This window comes from Anolis sagrei, chromosome 4, assembly GCF_037176765.1.
Source record: "Anolis sagrei isolate rAnoSag1 chromosome 4, rAnoSag1.mat, whole genome shotgun sequence".
NCBI classification, from domain to species: domain Eukaryota; kingdom Metazoa; phylum Chordata; class Lepidosauria; order Squamata; family Dactyloidae; genus Anolis; species Anolis sagrei.
The window spans coordinates 4119621-4138219 of NC_090024.1; the positions used below are offsets into that span (position 1 = coordinate 4119621).

An 18599-nucleotide genomic window follows, 5' to 3' on the forward strand; every position below is an offset into this window, starting at 1 on the left:
TTCGCCTGGTAGAAAGAGGATTTATTTGCTTTGGCCCAATTGGAGGGGGGGGGGGTGCCTCCCTGAGGCAAAAAAATATATGCAAGACCCAAATAAATACTTGAAAGCGCCACTTTGGCCCCCCGTGGTGCTTCCTTCCCTCCCACCTCCCTGTCACGACTGTGGACACGGATACGATGCAATGAAAGAACGAGTGAAAGAGTCACAAAATGTGAGACATATCCCTCATTATCAAAAGGAGGGAGACCGAGGGGCAAAGGGGCAGGTGTACATTCAATGGGGGGTTTCAGGCTGCCGAAGGGCTAGCCTTCCTGCCATGTGGCCATCTCCAAAAAGCAGGACTTTTGGGGCCCCAAGAGATCCACCGGGGCCCGGCTCACGAGTGCAGGAAGCGGTTGAAGGCATTGTAGGCCGACTCCAGGTCAAAGAGCATCTGCCGGACCTGCGAGTCGTCCAGTTCGTCCGACGCCGACATCCCACTCAGCGTCTGCAGCCTGGAAGAAGAATATTATTATTATTATTATTATTATTATTATTATTATTTTACTGACACAAAAACACAGTATGTCACTGCAAATGGGATCTATATGCTGTATTATTATTATTATTTCAAACAACATGATAACTATTATTATGTTACTGACACAAAAACACAGTATGTCAAAGCAAATTACATCTATATGCTGTATTATTATTATTATTATTCCAAACACAACATGACTATTATTATTTTACTGACACAAAAATACATTATTATTATTAATAATAATAGCAAATGACATCTATATGCTGTATTATTATTATTTCAAACACAACATGACTTAATATTATTAGTATTATTTTACTGACACAAAAACACAGTATGTCACAGCAAATGAGATCTACATGCTGTATTATTATTATTATTATTATTATTATTATTTCAAACACAACATGATGACTATTATTAGTATTATTTTACTGACACAAAACACAGTATGTCACAGCAAATAAGATCTACATGCTGTATTATTATTATTATTATTATTATTATTATTTCCAACACAACATGATTATCATTAGTATTAGTATTATTATTGTTTTACTGACAGAAAAACACAGTATGTCACAGCAAATGAGATCTATATGCTGTATTATTATTATTATTTCAAACACAACATGATGATGACTTATTATTTTACTGCCACAAAAACAGTATGTCACAGCAAATGAGATCTATATGCTGTATTATTATTATTATTTCAAACACAACATGATGATGACTTATTATTTTACTGCCACAAAAACAGTATGTCACAGCAAATGAGATCTATATGGTGTATTATTATTATTTCAAACATGATGATTATTATTATTTTACTGACACAAAACACAGTATGTCACAGCAAACAAGATCTATATGCTATATTATTATTATAAACACAACATGATGATGACTATTATTGTTGTTATTATTTTACTGACACAAAAACACAGTATGTCACAGCAAATGAGATCTATATGTTGTATTATTATTATTATTATTTCAAACACATCATGATGACATTATTATTATTTTACTGACACAAAAACACAGTATGTCACAGCAAATGAGATCTATATGCTGTATTATTATTATTATTCCAAACACAACATGATTATTATCACTATTTTACTGACACAAAACACACAGTATGTTACAGCAAACAACATGATGGTGATGTCATTATTATTATTATTATTATTATTATTATTATTTTACTGACACAAAAACACAATGTCACAGCAAAAGAGATCTATATGCTGTATTATTATTATTATTATTATTATTATTATTATTATTATTTACCATATTTATATACCACCCCTCTCACAAAAGCACTCAAATAGTGCAAACACACAAAATATTGTGGTGTCAGTAAAATAATAATAATAATAATAATCTTTATTATCTCGCCCCATCTCCTCAAAGGGGCTCAGGGCAGCTTACAAAACCACAGCAATGCAAACAGGGGAACATAAAATGCAAAATATACTGCAATAACCTAATCAATATAAAGATACGCCAAAAAATAAAAGATAAAACATAACAATGACATTTAACATAAACCACCAGGAGTCAAAAACAGGGAAGAACACCTCCAGGTGTCAACGGGACTCGCATTTGCATTCACAGGACGTGATATTGACAAATGCAGAAAGCTCAGGTGCCCAATAAATAATAATAATAATAATAATAATAATAATAATAATCCTTATTTATACCCAGCCACCATCTCCCCGGTGGGGACTCAGAGCAGCTTACATGGGGCCAAGCCTGGACAACATATTACAACAATAAAATCAAAACATAAACAACAAACAACGACAACATCATCAGAATTACATAAGAGAAGGAAAAACAAGGGCAATCTCTTGTGGGCAGCAGGGACCACGTGTTTCCAGGAGGAAGCCACACACTTACCATTGGTTAACCTTCTGCCGCCCCTCGAAGTCGGGGGGCAAGTGGCTCATGCGGTTCATGGTCTCCATCAGTTCCCGGAGGTCCGGCTGGATCTGAGGAGGAAGAGGGAAGGTGAGCTCAGTGGAGGGAAGACCCCTCCTTATTGACTCACTTGCTGGCCAAACCAACCCCAGAAAAGTGGATTATACCCACTCACATGCTAATGGGTGGATCCCACTCACCACGTACATCCCAAAAGCTTGCTAATTGCACCCTATGCTCTTGTTCAACAGACAAACTGTTCTTTCCTCTCACCCTGGACATTGCACAAGTATAGATACTCCACTTGCTTGACTAGATCCTCTGCAGAGGCCACCCACAGATGCAGGCGAAATGTCAGGAGAGAATGCTGCTAGAACACATTGGCCATAAAGCCTGCTGACTGAGAAAAGTCAATATGTTTTAGTGTTTTAGTATTTTTAAAAATACTGTTATGATTAAGTCTGTTTTGAAGTTTGTGCATTTGTATGTTTTGAGTTTCCTTTGGGAGAGATAAAGCAGGATGTAAATACCGTATATACTCGAGTATAAGCCGACCCGAATATAAGCCGAGGCATCTCATTTTGCCACAAAAAACTGGGAAAACAGATTGACTTGAGTATAAGCCGAGGGTGAGAAATGTAGCCGCTATGGGTAACTTTCAAAATAAAAATAGATATCAATAAAATTATATTAATTGAGGAATCAGCAGGTTCAATGGTTTTGAATATTTACATAAAATGTAATTCAAGATCAGACTGTCCAACTCTGATTAAACTATTATTCTGACCTTCTTCAATGTAAATGTGCTTACGTATCCTTCCAAGAATAATAGAGTAAAATAATAAATGTAACAATAATAAGAATAATAATAGTTAAATAATAAATGTAATAATAATACGGTAAAATACTGTAAATATAATAATAATAATAACACATTAAGTAAAATAATAAATGTAATAAAACGAATACTAATAACAAAGTAAAATACTAAATAACCTTGACTCAAGTATAAGCGGAGAGGAGCTTTTCCAGCCTAAAAAGGGGGCTTATACTCAAGTATATACAGTAATCATCATAATCGGGAGCATGAAGGACTGCAAAGGCTCCTCAGAGGGACCACCAGTCGTAGTACGGGGCTATACGGACCAAAGAGCTGATTTACCCGATCTTGGAGTCCTCGAGAACAAGCCCTATGAGGAGCGGCTTAAGGAGCTGGGCATGTTTAGCCTGAAGAAGAGAAGGCTGAGAGGAGACATGATAGCCAGGTATAAATACGTGAGGGCTGACAAGGTGGAATGTGTCCAGAGGAAGGCGACTCAAATGATCAAGGGTCTGGAGAACAAGCCCTATGAGGAGCGGCTTAAGGAGCTGGGCACGTTTAGCCTGAAGAAGAGAAGGCCGAGAGGAGACATGATAGCCATGTATAAATACGTGAGAGCTGACAAGGTAGAATGCGTCCAGAGGAAGGCGACTCAAATGATCAAGGGTCTGGAGAACAAGCCCTATGAGGAGCAGCTTAAAGAGCTGAGCATGTTTAGCCTGAAGAAAGAAAGCTGAGAGGAGACATGATAAAGGTCATGTATGAAGATGTGAGAGGAAGTCATAGGGAGGAGGGAGCAAGCTTCCTTTCTGATGTGCACCTTCCCCTTGCATGTTGGTGCTTCTGCTGCCCGCCTCAGCCTTTGGCTATGTTGTTTAGATAAAAAGGTGAGCATTAGATCCAAGTAAACATGCTAATAATGGGTTTTCCCCTCTGCTAATTATAAAATTTTGAGAACTTCATCTCTGGGAACGACAGCAAAAACAAAGGTGGAGAAGCAGATATTTGCCAGGATAGAGGAACGTATCACATAGAGTCTCCTATTTATGGCCTTTTCTGGCCCTCCTTTGACTCCCACAATTCCTAACAGCCACGGGCCTTTTCCTTTTCCGCTTAAGAGGGTGAGAGAGAAAAGGGAAGGGCCTGAGGCTAATAGGAATTGTGGGAGTTGAAGTCCAAAACACCCGGAGGGAGGGCCCAGGTTTGGTCATGCCTACAATAAAGTAACAACAAGGACATCAATGTATTGTCGAAGGCTTTCATGGCTGGAATCACTAGGTTGTTGTAGGTTTTCCGGGCTGTATGGCCAGGTCCTAGAAGCATTCTCTCCTGACATTTCGCCTGCATCTAAGGCAGGTATCCTCAGAGGTTGTGAGGTCCTCACAACCTCTGAGGATGCCTGCCACAGATGCAGGTGAAACGTCAGGAGAGAATGCTTCTGGAAAATGGCCATACAGCCCAGAAAACCTACCACAACCCAACAAGGACATCAGTTTGCAAAGCTTCTGCACTGGCTTGTTTTGCCAACAGCTGCACATCTTCACAACCTCTGAGGGTGCTTGCCATAGATGCAGGTGAAACGTCAGGAGAGAATGCTTCTGGAACATGGCCATACAACCCAACAAGGACATTAATTTGCAAAGCTGTTCAGGTTGTTTTGTAGCTGCCCCAATGCAACCCTTCCTTGCAGCGACTTACCTCATCCATGGCCCGGATTTCCAAGCGCAGCTTGTCCATCACGGTGATGAAGAGCTGGGAATGCAAAGAAAACATTCCTTGGTTTAGTCAAAGCCAGAAGCAAAATCGCTCCCCACAATTCTGGCCCTTTGCGATGTGCCTTTAAGGGGATTCTAACAGGTGAATCCCCAATCAAATAAACTGATTTAAAGAAGGTTTGCAGCTGAGCTTCTCTGAGGCTGAGAGAGAGCAGCTTTCCTTGGCTGCCAAGGATACGCAGCGATTCAGAACTATTTCCCCAGCTCTCAGATTTTCAGGGAATTTTGGTAAGAGCCACAGTGTGTGTGTGTCCCCGCCAAAACGTACCGATACAATATCTGCGATGCAGCGGTTGAGGTTGCCCTTGTCGTCCTTGATGGTGATTGGCCGGTCCTCCTTGATCCTTTCCATGGCCAGCGGACAGTCGAGCTGCAAGGAGGCAAACAGGAAACCTGGTGAGGACCAGAGGCAGCATTCTCCAGGAAGAAAAGGCCCCGAACCCAAAAGGAAGAAGCAAGACCCGTCTCCGTTTCGTAACAGAGAGGTAGAACTACAATTCTTCCCTTGTTTCCATCCAGAGAACCGAGCTTTGCCCAGAACACAACAGAAGCTAGAGTTGCATCTTGCTCAGGTATGGGCCAGCTTGGGCCCTCCAGGTGTTTCGGACTTCCAACTCCCCTACTTACTGAGGCGATCCCTCGTAGTCCGAGGATGATGGTCCTCCAAGTGTAGTGTCCGTAGGTGACTGTGGAGCCCTATTCTTGACCTGCATGTTCTCCCTTCCGCAGTGAGGACATCGGTTTCCAGGTGGAAGGCGGTCCCGGTCGGGGTTAGCTTGATGCACCTTCCTCTTAGCACATTTCTCTCTTTCGCCCTCCGTTTGTGCCTCTTCAAATTTAACAGCACTGCTGGCCACAGCTGACCTCCAGCAGGAGCGCTCAATTTATTTATACAGCTCCAGCCCAGCTTACTTATCCGAACGTATCTCTCTCTCTCTACGTTCCACCTCGTAATTTAAGATCTACTGGGGAGGCACTGCTTTCGGTCCCACCAGCGTCACAGACATGTCTGGTGGGGACTGGAGCATCTATCAGCTCCAGCTCCTCATGCAGGGACATGAGAGAAGCCTCCCACAAGAATGATAAAAACATCAAAATCATCCGGGCGTCCCCTGGGCAACGTCCTTGCAGACGGCCAATTCTCTCTTACCAGAAGCGACTTCTGACACGTCTCTCTCTCTCTCTCTCTCTCTCTCTCTCTCTATTACATTATATTATTAGCCAGGGCTTCCCAGTTCTCAGTGTCTATGCCAGAGTTTTTAAGGTTGGCTTTGAGCCCATCTTTCAATCTCTTTTCCTGTCCACCAACATTCCACTTTCCATTCTTGAGTTTGGAGTGCTTTGGGAGACGGTGGTCGGGCATCCGGACAACGTGGCCGGTCCAGCGGAGTTGGTGGCGGAGGACCATCGCTTCAATGCTGGTGGTCTTTGCTTCTTCCAGCACGCTGACGTTTGTCCGCTTGTCTTCCCAAGAGATTTGCAGGATTTTCCGGAGGCAGCGCTGATGGAATCGTTCCAGGAGTTGCGTGTAACGCAGCGGTTCTCAACCTTGGGTCCCCAGATGTTTTTGGCCTACAACTCCCAGAAATCCTAACAGCTGGTAAACTGGCTGAGATTTCTGGGAGTTGAAGGCCAAAAACATCTGAGGACCCAAGTTTGAGAACCACTGGTGCAACACCTATAGACAGTCCACGTCTCACAAGCATATAGCAGAGTTGGGAGGACAGTAGCTTTATAAACAAGCCCCCTGGTTTCCCTACGGATGTCCCAGTCCTCAAACATTCTCTGTTTCATTCGGAAAAATGCTGCTCTCGCAGAGCTCAGGCGGTGTTCTATTTCAGTCTCAATGTTGACGTCTGTAGACAGTCCACGTCTCGCAGGCATATAATAGGGTTGGGAGGACAATAGCTTTATAAACAAGCACCTTGGTCTCCCTACAGATATCCCGGTCCTCGAACACTCTCTGCTTCATTGGGAAAAATGCTGCACTCACAGAACTTAGGCAGTGTTGTATTTCGGTGTCGATGTTGACTTTGGTGGAGAAGTGGCTGCCAGGGTAGCAGAAATGGTCCACATTTTCTAATGTTACACCATTAATCTGTATCGCTGGCATTGGAGAGGGATTGGCTGGTGACTGCTGGAACAGCACTTTGGTTTTCTCAATGTTCAATGAGAGGCTGAGCTTCTTGTATGCTTCTGAGAAGGTGTTCAGAGTGGCTTGTAGGTCTTATTTATTTACAGTATTTGTATACCACCTTTCTCACCCCTAGGGGGACCAAGAGTGGTTTTGGGTCCCCCTGGGGGTGAGAAAGGCGGGTTTTTTTGGGTTTTTTTGTTGTTGTTTCAGGAGCAACTTGAGAAACTGCAATTCGCTTCTGGTGTGAGAGAATTGGCCGTCTGCAAGGACATTGCCCAGGGGACGCCCGGGTGAATTGATGTTTTTTATCATCCTTGTGGGAGGTACCTCTCATGTCCCCGCATGAGGAGCTGGAGCTGATAGAGGGAGCTCATCCACCCCAAGTGGCGCAGTGGGTTAAACCCCTGTGTCGGCAGGACTGAAGACCGACAGGTCACAGTTCAAATCCGGAGAAAGGCGGTATATAAATACTGTAAATAAATCAAAGTGGTCTTCTTCTGAATGCGCACAGACGACATTGTCATCAGCATACTGGAGTTCTAATACAGACGTTGTGACCAGTTTGCTGAGGTTAAACAGCTTGCCATCTGTCCGATAGATGATTTTCACTCTGGTGGGAAGCTTCCCATCAACAAGATGAAGTATCCCTATGGTTACTAGGAATTCTGGGAGTTGAAGTCCAAAACACCTGGAGAACCCAAGTTGGTCCATGCCTGATCTTGCTTCTGGAAAGGTACCATTTCCTCCTCGTCATCACCCTTATTATTTACATTACACGTTTCTCTCTGAACCAAGACCCATACCTCCCCCCCCCCCTTCTCCATTAACTATGGACGCTATTTGCTCACCCGAAACTTGCGGCAAAAGTCATCGATGGAATTGATCTCCAGGCCCTGGACCTGCTTGAAGGCAGCTTTGTACTGGACAAGGAGGCGAGAGCAGGCTGCGGTGTATCTGGAAGAGCAAGGAGCGGGTGAGGAGGAAGGCCCCAAGGCTAGCCCAACCACAGAGGCTTCTTGTTGCGCATCCCTCCTTCTCCAGAGATGCCATGCTCCAGGTGGAAAGGGATGGCTGACCCATCAGTGCAGAACACTTGCTAAGCTACCTCAAATTTCCTATGTTGTTGCACAGCTGGTTGCAAGTCAGCTGCATTAAAAACACTACTGACAGGTTATGAGTTTGAAGTCAGCCCTGCTCAGAGTGAGCTTCCAGCCATTTGTCTAGCTTGCTGTCGACCTTTGCAGCCCGAAAGACAGTTGCATCTGTCAAGTAGGAAATTTAGGTACCACTTATGCGGGGAGGCTTATTTATTTATTTATCGCATTTATATGCCGCTCTTATCACCCCGAAGGAGGCTCAGATGGGCTTACAAGATATATATACATAGGTAAAGGTAGTCCCCTGACACTAAGTCCAGTCATATCTGACTCTGGGGTGTGGTGCTCATCTCCATTTCTAAGCCGAAGAGCCAGCATTGTCCGTAGACACCTCCAAGGTCATGTGCCGGCATGACTGCATGGAGCGCCATTGCCTTCCCGCCGGAGCGGTACCTGTTGATCTGCTCACATTTGCATGTTTTCGAACTGCTAGGTTGGCAGAAGCTAGGGCTGACAGTGGAAGCTCACGCCGCTCCCCGGAATCGAACCTGCGACCTTTCGATCAACAAGCTCAGCAGCTCAGTGCTTTAACCTACTGCGCCACCGGGGGCTCCCAATACAATATATTAAATTATTAGCATAGTACAATATCAGTATTATATATTACTATATTGTACTACACCATTATATTGTAATACTAATAGTAGTATTATGTTTGTTACATTATAATATTATAAATATATATATATACAATATATTATATTTAACTAATTTACAATGCCATAAAACTCTCCAGTAGCATGCAAAAAGAATGAGGAAGTACTCCATCGGTGTCACAAGTAGATGGAGAAGCGACAGCTCCCCCGGTGGCCAGAATTCAAAATCATACCCTCATGAAGCTGGGAGGTTAAATACCCTTTGTGTCTCTGTCTATATATGTTGTGTGTTTATGGCATTGAATGTTTGCCAGGAACATTCAAACCAGGAACAGAATTTGTTTTCACATTTTGTAACATAGCATAATTTATATAAATAGCCACCAGTGGTTTTAACCCACTTATTAGGTTAAAATGATAAAAGGTCTGGAGAACAAGCCCTATGAGGAGCGGCTTAAGGAGCTGGGCATGTTTAGCCTGAAGAAGAGAAGGCTGAGAGGAGATATGATAGCCATGTATAAATATGTGAGAGGAAGCCACAGGGAGGAGGAGGGAGCAAGCTTGTTTTCTGCTTCCTTGGAGACTAGGACGCAATGGAACAATGGCTTCAAACTACAAGAGAGGAGATTCCATCTGAACACGAGGAAGAACTTCCTGACTGTGAGAGCCGTTCAGCAGTGGAACTCTCTGCCCTGGAGTGTGGTGGAGGCTCCTTCTTTGGAAGCTTTTAAGCAGAGGCTGGATGGCCATCTGTCAGGGGTGATTTGAATGCAATATTCCTGCTTCTTGGCAGAATGGGGTTGGACTGGATGGCCCAGGAGGTCTCTTCCAACTCTTTGATTCTATGATTCTATATTATGGTAAGACAATTCACATCGCTTTTGATTATCTGCCATGTGGAGTGGGGATGATGGGAATTGCAACTCAGCAGCACTTGTGGCTCTGAGGTTGGGAAGAGATGAAAGGGGTTTTTAAAGTGAGACGTCATCACATCCACAAGTTATCTCAATCCAAGACCCACTCTCCTGGTAAAACACAACAGCCTTCCGGGTTTTACTGTATCACAACTCCCATCATCTCTAGTCATGATGTCCAGTGATGTTGAATGCAGGAGACATGTTGCAGGTGTTTAGCAAGCATGGGTCAACTTCAGCCATCCCTCCAGGTGTTATGGACTTCAACTCTCACAATTCCAACAGCCTCCTGACTATTAGGAATTGTGGGACCTGGAGGGATGGCTGAAGTTGACCATACCTGCCAAACACCTATAACAAGGCCTGTACCTGGAGACCCCATCCCATCCTCCCCTTTCCCTGCCCTTCACTCACTCGCTGGGGGTGACGCAGTCCTTGATGTAGGCCTTCTCCAGCGCCTGCATCGTCTTCACCACGGCAAAGAGTTCCGCCATGTTGTCGTACCTGAAAGCAGAAGGAAGCAGAATCCCTCAGGAAGGAAGGAAGGGAGGTCCTGAGAAAAGGAGGTCCTTCTGGGAGAGAAGGCCCACCTACCAGGTGTCTCATAGGTATTTATTATTTGCAGCATTTCTATTCCGCCCTTCTCCTCACCCCGCAGGGAACTCAGGGCGGATTACAGTGTACACATATATGGCAAACATTCAATGCCAATTTTGACATACAACATATACTGACATACACAGAGGCTATTTAACTTTTTCTGGCCGCCAGGGGAGCTGTCGCTTTCCTCGTCCATCTGCGACACTGATGAAGCACTTCTGCATTCCCCGCATGCTTTTTTGCTGGAGTGCTTTGCTGGAATCTCTTTTATGGCCTCATAAATCAGTTAATTTAGCCTCCCCACACTTTAAGGTGGTACCTTATTTTCCTACTTGACAGATGCAACTGTCTTTCGGGTTGCAAAGGTCGACAACAGGCTACACAATTGGTTGGAAACCCACTCCAAACCGAGCTGGCTTCGAACTCATGACCTTTTGGTCATGACCTGGGTGGCAAACATTCAATGCCAATTTTTGACATACTAACATATACAGACATACACAGAGGCTATTTAACTTCTTTTTTTTATGGCCGCGAGGGGAGCTGTTGCTTTCACTGTCCATCTGTGATGCTGATGAAGCACTTCCACATTCCCCGCATGCTTTTTTGCTGGAGTGCTTTGCTGGAATCTCTTTTATGGCCTCATAAATCAGTTAATTTAGCCTCCCCACACTTTAAGGTGGTACCTAATTTTCCTACTTGACAGATGCAACTGTCTTTCAGGTTGCAAAGGTTGACAACAGGCTACACAATTGGTTGGAAACCCACTCCAAACCGAGCTGGCTTCGAACTCATGACCTTTTGGTCATGACCTGGGTGGCAAACATTCAATGCCAATTTTTGACATACTAACATATACAGACATACACAGAGGCTATTTAACTTCTTTTTTTTATGGCCGCGAGGGGAGCTGTTGCTTTCACTGTCCATCTGTGATGCTGATGAAGCACTTCCACATTCCCCGCATGCTTTTTTGCTGGAGTGCTTTGCTGGAATCTCTTTTATGGCCTCATAAATCAGTTAATTTAGCCTCCGCACACTTTAAGGTGGTACCTAATTTTCCTACTTGACAGATGCAACTGTCTTTCGGGTTACAAAGGTCGACAACAGGCTACACAATTGGTTGGAAACCCACTCCAAACCGAGCTGGCTTCGAACTCATGACCTTTTGGTCATGACCTGGGTGGCAAACATTCAATGCCAATTTTTGACATACTAACATATACAGACATACACAGAGGCTATTTAACTTCGCTGTCGCTTTCATCGTCCATCTGTGATGCTGATGAAGCACTTCCACATTCCCCGCATGCTTCCCTGCTGGAATGCTTTGTTGGAGTCTTCTTTATGGCCTCATAAATCAGTTAATTTAGCCTCCCCACACTTTAAGGTGGTACCTTATTTTCCTACTTGACAGATGAAACTGTCTTTCGGGTTGCAAAGGTCGACAACAGGAAACCCACTCCAACCTGGGCTGGCTTCCAACTCATGACCTTTTGGTCAGAGTGATCTTAATGCAGCTGACACTCAGCCAGCTGCGCCACAATTCCGGTATTGGCATATTGAGGTATATTGAGCTGTTAGGAATTGTGGGAGTTGAAGTCAAAAACACCTGGAGGACCAGAGTTTGCCCATGTCTGTTCTACACGGTCAAATGAATGCAGTGATATTTTCCCTTGTTGACAGATCATGGCAAAATGCATTGCCTCATTGTACATACAAATAATAAATATAACATTTCAAATTATATAATAGTTAAAACATATACATGCAATAAAACATGTTTTAGTTTCCCAATCACCCTCCCCTCACAGGCCAAATGTAAACCTGCTAGTAAGGGTGGTTTTGTGCATTATTACCATGGGGAAAGGTGAGATAAAGAGCTTTGAATACCATAGAGTCACTCTGGATGATCTAACGATAGGACCATAGAATTGTAAAGTTGAAAGAAACCACACATGCCATCCAATCCAACCTGTCAGGCAAAAACACTAATAATAATAACAACAACCCAAGACTAAGGTTCTAGATTATGCAAAAACTGTATCCTGGGACATAAATTGTGGGACTACCACACACACAAAGAGCATAGGGGGAAGGGACTCACTTCTCTCTCTCCCGGGCATTCTTGTACAGCTTCACTTCCTACAAGAGAAGAGAACAAAGTATTGTCAAAGGCTTTCATGGCTGGAATCACTCAGTTCTTGTGGGTTTTTTCGGGCTATAGGGCCATGTTCTAGAGGCATTTCTCCTGACGTTTCGCCTGCGTCTATGGCAAGCATCCTCAGAGGTAGTGAGGTCTGTTGGAATTAGGACAATGGGTTTATATATCTGTGGAATGGCTGGGGTGGGGCAAGGAGCTCTTCTCTGCTGGAGCTAGGTGTGAATGTTTCAACTGACCACCTTCATGAGCATTTGAAGGCCTGGCTGAGCCTGGGAAAATGTTCTGTTGAGAGGTGTTAAGATGTGCCTGGTTGTTTCCTCTCTGCTGTTTTGCTCTTTTAATTTTAGAGTTTTTTAATACTGGTAGCCAGATTTTGTTCATTTTCATGGTCTCTTCCTTTCTGTTGAAATTGTCCACATGCTTGTGGATTTCAATGGCCATTGACAATTTCAACAGAAAGGAAGAGACCATGAAAATGAACAAAATCTGGCTACCAGTATTAAAAAACTCTAAAATTAGAACAGCAAAACAGCAGAGAGGAAACAACCAGGCACATCTTAACACCTCTCAACAAAAGATTTTCCCAGGCTCAGCCAGGCCTTCAAATGCTCATGAAGGTGGTCAGTTGAAACATTCACACCTAGCTCCAGCAGACAAGAGCTCTTTGCCCCACCCCAGCCATTCCACAGATATATAAACCCATTGTCCTAATTCCAACAGACCTCACAACCTCTGAGGATGATTGCCATAGACGCAGGCGAAACGTCAGGAGAAATGCCTCTAGAACATGGCCCTATAGCCCGAAAAAACCCACAAGAACCTAGAAGAGAGCAAAGTTTCAGCCATCAGGTAGAAGATGATCTGGGGGTCAACAGGTGAGGCTCTTTAAGGGCAGCAAATAATAATAATAATAATAATAATAATAATAATAATAATAATAATGTTGTTGTTGTTCATTCGTTCAGCCATCTCCAACTCTTTGTGACCTCATGGACCAGCCCATGCCAGAGCTCCCTGTCGGCCGTCACCACCCCCAGCTCCTTCAAGGTCAGTCCAGTCACTTCAAGGATGCCATCCATCCATCTTGCCCTTGGTCGGCCCCTCTTCCTTTTACCTTCCACTTTCCCCAGCATCATTGTCTTCTCTAGGCTTTGCTGTCTCCTCATGATGTGGAGACAATAATAATAATAATAATAATCTTTATTTATACCCCGCCACCGTCTCCCCCAACAGGGACTCGGAGCGGCTTACATGGGGTCAAGCCTGAACCACAAGTTACAATACAAAATAATAATAATAATAATAATAATAATAATAAACTTTATACCCCGCCACCATCTCCCCCAACAGGGACTCGGAGCAGCTTACCACGAGTTACAATACATAATAATAAATAAATAAATAAATAAATAAACAACATAACATTAAAGTATAAAACATCAAAGCATATAAACAATTTACACAGAGCATAGAAACCAAACATGACAAAGAGCGGGCCCAGTTCTTGTGGGTTTTTCGGGCTATATGGCCATGTTCTAGAGGCATTTCTCCTGATGTTTCGCCTGCATCTATGGCAAGCATCCTCAGCGGGCCGCATGCACATAAAATAATTTAAAAACTCCAGGTGAGATAAAGGGGTAAAACTAATTGTAGGGAGAACTCAGAGAGAGATGAGAGAATAAACAAATGGAGTCCAGCAGAATATGTTGCTGGTTGTTAACATATCTCCCCCGCCCCACCAAAACAAAATCAGAATGTTTCCCAATACTATTAAGAGGGAACTGCCTGCCATTTACAGCCCCAACAAAAAGAATGCTACTTACCTCGTACAGTTCCGGCTTATTGGCTGGGGCTGAAAAGGCAAGAGAAAAGGAAGAGTGTGATGCGAGAAGCTTCAAACCATAAGGAAAGCTGACCCAAACCTCCCCCTGCTCATAGCTGTGTACCGAATCCTTCAGATTAGAATAAAATAACTTTATTCTCATGTACAATGCACAACGATAATTAAATGCTTTCCCCAGCATACCACACAAAACAACACACCCATTTGATCCATGTATACATATATTGAAATAAATAAAAATGTAATGTTCATTTGTGGGATTAACAGAACTCAAAAACCACTGGACGAATTGACACCAAATTTGGACACAAGACACCTATCAGGCCAACGAGTGACCATCACTCAAAAACACTGATTTTGTCATTTGGGAGTTGTAGTTGCTGGGATTTATAGTTCACCTACAATCAAAGAGCATTCTGAACACCACCAATGATGGAATTGAACCCAACTTGGCACACAGGACTCCCATGACCAAAAGAAAACACTAAAAGGGTTTGGTGGGCATTGACCTTGAGTGTGGGAGTTGTAGTTCACCTACACAGCACACTGTGGACTCAAACAATAATGGATCTGGACCAAAATTGGCATGAATATTCCATATGCCCAAACATGAACACAGATGGAGTTTGGGGGAAATCGACCTTGACATTTGGGAGTTGTAGTTACTGGGATTTATAGTTCACCCAAAATCAGAGAGCATGCTGAACCCCACCAATGACAGAACTGGGGCAAACTTCCCACACAGAACCCCCATGATCAAGAGAAAATACTTAAGGCCATCCAGTCCAACTCCCTTCACCAGGGCAAGAAAACGTAATCAAAACCCTCCTGACAAAGAGCCATCCAGCCACAGATATAGATAGATATGATTCACACACACAGATATAGTATCATAGATTTGAAAGGGACCCCTAAAGAAGGACAATGATATGCTGCCTGTTCCAGAGTAGGCAAACCAGACACTCTCCACATCAACACTGACAAAGAAACAGCAAGAAATACTATTTATCCACAAACATAAGGAAAATATATATATTAGAAACCAACACTTTCTAATTACATTATTTTCCAGATCACCAGACTGGGCCACAGCAATGCGTGGCAGGGGACAGTTAGTATAGAATAAAACAACAAATACTTTAAAATCACACAGTTAAAACATATCAAACTTAAAACAATTACTTAATATCACACAATCCCAAAGCATATTCCAGGAGCCATTCTGGTTGTCACTTGCGTTATTCATTATTGCACTGGGGCTCATTGTCCAAAGGCTTGGTCCCACAACCATGTCTTCACTTTCTTCCTGAAGGTCAGGACGGAGGGGGCTGCTCTAATTTTCCTGGGGAGGGAGTTCCATAGCTGAAGAGCCACCACTGAGAAGGTCCTGTCCTGATATATTCCAGGATAAGCAGGGAAGTAAAAACAGCAGATACTTTGGGACTCACCTCCCATGCCCGGGTTTGCTGGGATTCCATGGAACATGCTTCCTTCGATCTGCAATACGGCTCTGGGCACACAACATACGGAGAACCTGTGGCAGGAAGAATGAAATTGCAGAGAAAGCTCACATACATACATATATACATACATGGAAGCACCATCCCTGAAACAGCAGCTTCTGTGGCAAGGCCTTTCCTGCCAGCCAATAAATAATAATAATAATAATAATAATAATCTTTCTTTATACTCCGCCACCATCTCCCCCAATGGGGACTCGGAGCGGCTTACATGGGGCAAAGCCCGAACAACAAATTACAATACAGTAAGATAAAAATTGCAATAAAATAAACAACATAACATTAAAGTATAAAGCATAAAAGCATATAAACAATACACAAAACATAAAAAGCAGTAAACTAGACATAGCGACAGTGAGCGGGCTGCATGTACATAAAATGCTTTAAAAACTCAGGGTGAGATAAATGGGGCAGAACTATTTGAAAGGGAGAACTCATAGAGAGACAGGGAAATAAACAAACCTTTGTACAAGGGGGGGGGGGTGTACTCCTAGGACAAGAATGTTGAGGGAGCAATAGCATAACATTATGTGACTACTCTCCAAAAGCGCAATGGCAGCCAAACAGATTACAGAGATAGGCCAAAACTAACAAAATGAAGTTTAACAGTGACAAATGCAAGATACTCCACTTTGGCAGAAAAAACGAAATGCAAAGATACAGAATGGGGGACAATGCCTGGCTCGAGAGCAGTACGTGTGAAAAAGATCTTGGAGTCCTCGTGGACAACAAGTTAAACATGAGCCAGGAATGTGATGTGGCGGCAAAAAAAGCCAATGGGATTTTGGCCTACATTAATAGGAGCATAGTGTCTAGATCTACCCCTCTGTTCTGCTCTGGTTAGACCACACCTGGAATATTGTGTCCAATTTTGGGCACCACAATTCAAGAGAGATATTGACTCTAAGCTGGAATGTGTCCAGAGGAGGGCGACTAAAATGATCAAAGGTCTGGAGAACAAGCCCATGAGGAGCGGATTAAGGAGCTGGGCATGTTTAGCCTGAAGAAGAGAAGGCTGAGAGGGGATATGATAGCCATGTATAAATATGTGAGTATAAATATGTGAGAGGAAGCCACAGGGAGGAGGGAGCAAGCTTGTTTTCTGCTTCCTTGGAGACTAGGACGCAATGGAACAATGGCTTCAAAGTACAAGAGAGGAGATTCCATCTGAACATGAGGAAGAACTTCCTGACTGTGAGAGCCGTTCAGCAGTGGAACTCTCTGCCCCGGAGTGTGGTGGAGGCTCTTTAATCATAGAATCAAAGAGTTGGAAGAGACCTCCTGGGCCATCCAATCCAACCCCATTCTGCCAAGAAGCAGGAATATTGCATTCAAATCACCCCTGACAGATGGCCATCCAGCCTCTGTTTAAAAGCCTCCAAAGAAGGAGCCTGAGAGGAAAGGCCACGACAGGCGCCATGTTGACGTCTCTGGAAGTAGGCCTCATTGAGGAGAAGGAGGAGAAAGAGGGGAAAGGCTGGAGCCAGGGATGCAAAGGCCCTCGTTAGGAAAAGCAAGCCAGAGTCAACACTGACCCAGTCCCAAGCCCTCCGCTGCGCCGCCAGACTCACCCGCCGCCAAGCCCTTCTGCCTCCTTCCTTTGTTTTCTTCCGACTTCCGGGAAAATGGCGGCTGGCCGCTCAGTGATAGCTTTGCGTGGCCACGCCCCCTCCCCCTATAGGCCGAAGCGCTCTGGACACGCCCCTTCCTGGAAGTGGACACGCCCCCTCCTCTACATCAACGCTTCAGCAACTTGGCCACGCCCCCTCCATTCCGCAAAGGCCTATGCCGCTTGGCCACGCCCCTCTAGACACTGGACACGCCCCCTCCACAATCTCAAGGTCTAAGCGGCTTGGCCACGCCCCCTCTTTCACTCAATATGCAGCTTGGCCACGCCCCTCCTAGTAGTGGTCGCGCCCCCTCCGCCACTCAAGGCCTAGATTTGGTCACGCCCCCTCCTTTCAGCAAAGGCCTAAGCAGTTTGGCCACGCCCCCTCCGCCACTCAAGTTCTAAGCGGCTTGGCCACGCCTCGGCTACCATTGGCCACGCCCCTTCTGAAATCTAAGACCTTAAGCGGCTTGGCCCCGCCCCCTCTTTCACTCAACATGCAGTTAGGCCACGCCCCGGTTATAATTGGCCACGCCCCCTTCTGTAACTTAAGGCCTTAAGCGGCTTGGCCTAGCCCCCTCTTTCATTCAAAGGCGTATGCAGCTTGGCCACGCCCCGGCTAGCAGTGACCACGCCCCTCCACAACCCAAGGCCTTAAGCGGCTTGGCCACGCCCCTTTCTTTCACTCAAAGACCGAAGCTGCTTAGCCACGCCCCTTATAGATATGACCACGCCCCCTCTGCAACTCAAGGCCTAAAGCGGCTTGGCCACGCCCCCTTCCTTCACTCAAAAGGCTTAAGTAGCCTAGCCACGCCCCTTCTAGATGTGGCCACGCCTCCTTCCGCCACTCAAGGCCTAAAGCGACTTAGCCAAGCCCCCTTCTTTCACTCAAAGGCCTAAGCTGCTTTGCCACGCCCCTTCTAGGTTTGGCCACTCCCCCTCCGCCACTCAAAGCCTTAAACGGCTTGGCCACGCCCCTTCTTTCACTCAAAGGCCTAAG

The 18599-nt window shown here is 44.5% G+C and overlaps 1 protein-coding gene across 2 annotated transcripts; it reads right to left on the reverse strand.

Annotated features, from left to right (window-relative positions):
- Positions 1 to 17644, reverse strand: VPS28 (VPS28 subunit of ESCRT-I). 2 transcript variants are annotated; one of them, XM_060776004.2, is made up of 10 exons: positions 17562 to 17644; positions 15919 to 16004; positions 14451 to 14479; positions 12571 to 12608; positions 10278 to 10367; positions 8045 to 8150; positions 5328 to 5429; positions 4983 to 5036; positions 2444 to 2535; positions 1 to 494 (listed from the first exon to the last, which is right to left on the reverse strand). In XM_060776004.2, exons 2-10 carry the CDS (start codon positions 15953 to 15955, stop codon positions 377 to 379), a joined length of 666 nt encoding a protein of 221 aa, XP_060631987.1. In that variant the 5' UTR covers positions 15956 to 16004; positions 17562 to 17644; the 3' UTR covers positions 1 to 376. The 2 variants fall into 2 exon arrangements, with proteins under 2 accessions (XP_060631987.1, XP_067323326.1); XM_067467225.1 differs by lacking the exon at positions 17562 to 17644 and adding an exon at positions 17526 to 17544.
- Between the last annotated feature and the right edge of the window lie 955 nt (positions 17645 to 18599).